The sequence below is a fragment of the Monopterus albus genome, unplaced genomic scaffold (genome assembly GCF_001952655.1).
Source record: "Monopterus albus unplaced genomic scaffold, M_albus_1.0 scaffold57.1, whole genome shotgun sequence".
Lineage (NCBI taxonomy): Eukaryota > Metazoa > Chordata > Actinopteri > Synbranchiformes > Synbranchidae > Monopterus > Monopterus albus.
The window spans coordinates 1,493,438-1,496,058 of NW_018127937.1; the positions used below are offsets into that span (position 1 = coordinate 1,493,438).

Consider the following 2,621-nt stretch of genomic DNA (forward strand, 5'->3'; position numbering starts at 1 on the left):
CTCCTCAAACTGCTTCAGGGACAAAGTTTTAAAAAAGACATTCACAGCCGCTCTTTTATCACATGATCTGCTGGGATTATAAGGCTCTACGAGGTCTTTAAGATACGATGGAGCCTTGTCATTAAGGGCTTTGTATGTTAGGAGAAGGATTTTAAATTCTATTCTGAATTTTACAGGGAGCCAGTGGAGAGAAGCTAATATGGGAGAGATATGATCTCTCTTGCTAGTTCCTGTCAGTACTCTGGCTGCAGCATTTTGGATTAACTGGAAGCTTTTTAGGGAATTATTGGGACATCCTGATAGTAAAGAGTTACAGTAGTGGCTTCTTTCAGTGATACAACCTATGAAAATGAAGGCAGCATGAGAGTGCAGCCAAGTACAAGAGATTACTCTGTCTCATGGCGTCAGTGTACACATGTCTCATAGTTATATTTATGCCACAGGTTTTACTGGAGTTTTGGCACTGGCAGAGCTACATATGTCACCACTGTACTCTTAAAGGGACAGTACACTACCCAAATTAAACTAAATATACTGTACAGTATTTTATGACTATGAATAGTATGTATAGTGAGTAGGAGTGGTTATATGAATAAAAATCCAAATGGGATTTTGTGATATTCATATGAAGTATATTTGATATTAGGCTATAAGGTAACTTTATGTTAATTGCTAGTCCAGTGAATCACCTGTCAACTCAATCATGTACAATAATTAAGTTGCTATTATGATATGTTTATATGTTAATACTATGCTATAATAAAAAGCTAAGAACTGTGAGTTTGTGTTGAATGAATAATGTATTTGACTTAAAGATTGTCCTATAGGTTTCTACAGTGAGAATGTTCTCATAGATTTAAGATGGATGCTGGAACAAATGACAGCAATTTGCACAATGTATGAGCAGCTGAAGCACAGCAGGGCCTTGGCTTCCTCTGAATAGAATTTGCAAGTTCAAGGCATCATAAAAATGCAATGGGTTTTATGCTAAAATCAGCTTTAAAATGACTCTTACTCCTAAAAATAAGAATGTAATCTCATACTGTGACTACTTTGTCCCAAAATATTACAACTTTATTCTCAAAACCTCTGATTTGCTTATGTCTTTTGCCTTTGTTTGTGTCTGTTACAGTGTACTGAGGTTCACATCTGTCTCCTTGTAGGTCACTGGTGGTGCTGAGTGTAAATAATGGAGCTGAAGGTGTGGGTGGAGGGTGTGGCCAGAGTGGTGTGTGGCCTGTCATTGAACACTTCATGTCAGGATGTTGTCATAGCTCTTGCACAAGACATAGGTAAGCAGGCTCACACACTTAAACACAGTTTTAGTAATAATCATCTTGAATTAAATTTTCAAATAATGTGCTGTTGTATAGTTTTCAATGTCATACAGGACACCAATGATTTATACATCACTAGTTTCAGTTTTAATTTTGGTTTTACTTACTGTCCCAACTTCTGATTTGGGGTTGTATTAATCCTGTGTGTATCTTTGGCTTCTGCAGGTCAGACAGGTCGTTACATTCTTATCATGACGCTTCAAGGGAATGAGAAACAGCTGGTTGCAGATGACTGTCCTTTGCAGATTCTGGCTCAGCTGGGGCAGCTGGCTGCAGAGGTCCAGTTCATCCTGCAGAGGACTGGTCCCAGCCTCAGTGAGGGTCAATGCACACCAACCAGCAAGAGACGTCATTCCCAGCCCAGATCATCAGAACCAGAGTCCCCCAACCACAAAGAGCCACACAAGGAACCTAGTAGTCCGTCAACACTCCCCAGAAGGACTAAATTAAACAAAGCCTCCCCAGAAACACGAGCTTCCCCTGTCTCTTTCCTAGATACTCTCAGTTCTGTGAAGGCAATTCCCTCTTACTCCTCTAAAGAGGAACTGTGTAAGCAGATTCTGCAGCAACAGAGGAAGCTACAAGAGCTGGAGATACAGATCCAAGCTCTGGAGATGGAGACAAACATGTTGGAGCGGGAGATATCTTCAGCCCCTAGTGTGACTCTGGGCCTCACAGAGGAGCTAAAGACACTGGAGCAGCAGCTCAAGCAGAACGAGGTAGAGCTGATGTACGGAGAGCACTGGGAGGGGCAGTTAAAGGAAGAGATGGACAGAGAACGAGGTACGTGTTCCACTTTGTTTACATCTTCCACAGCTTTTGCCAAGTGTCTTCATCCTGTGACATTTCTAAAGCCCAGCATATTGACGCTATTATCAACAGATATGCACAGACGTCTACATGAGATACAGTTGTCAGTGGATGATTACGGTGGGCAGCTCAAAGAACTCCAAGCCAGTTCTGCACATCTAGAACAGGACATATGGCTCACAGCACAGAGCCAAAGCTCTCGGGCAGTCACTCGGCAGCCAGACAAGGCGCTGAGGTCTCTGCAGCAGGAGTTCTACAACCGACTGCAGCAGGCAGAGGAACTGGAGGGAGCACTGTTAAAGGCACAGTGGGAGGTGCAAGCTGCAGAGGAAATGCTACAGGTAAAACTCCTCCATCATCTAATATTATTCTGATGGCTTGGTCACAGTGTTATAAACTCTCATGATCAGTAGATTGACTTCATGGAAATGAGATCAACTTTGGTCAACTTTGATTTGATTTGATTTATTCTTT

The 2,621-nt window shown here is 41.9% G+C and overlaps 1 protein-coding gene across 2 annotated transcripts in view; it reads left to right on the top strand.

Moving 5' to 3' along the window:
• LOC109961664 (ras association domain-containing protein 8-like) overlaps positions 1 to 2,621 on the top strand; it is a 13,160-nt gene that overhangs the window by 2,719 nt on the left and 7,820 nt on the right. For both annotated transcript variants that reach the window (XM_020602672.1, XM_020602673.1), the window contains exons 2-4: positions 1,164 to 1,292; positions 1,503 to 2,120; positions 2,220 to 2,488. In XM_020602672.1, the coding sequence (XP_020458328.1) occupies positions 1,190 to 1,292; positions 1,503 to 2,120; positions 2,220 to 2,488 (990 nt within the window). In that variant the 5' untranslated portion in view covers positions 1,164 to 1,189. The remainder of the gene's footprint in view (positions 1 to 1,163; positions 1,293 to 1,502; positions 2,121 to 2,219; positions 2,489 to 2,621) is intronic.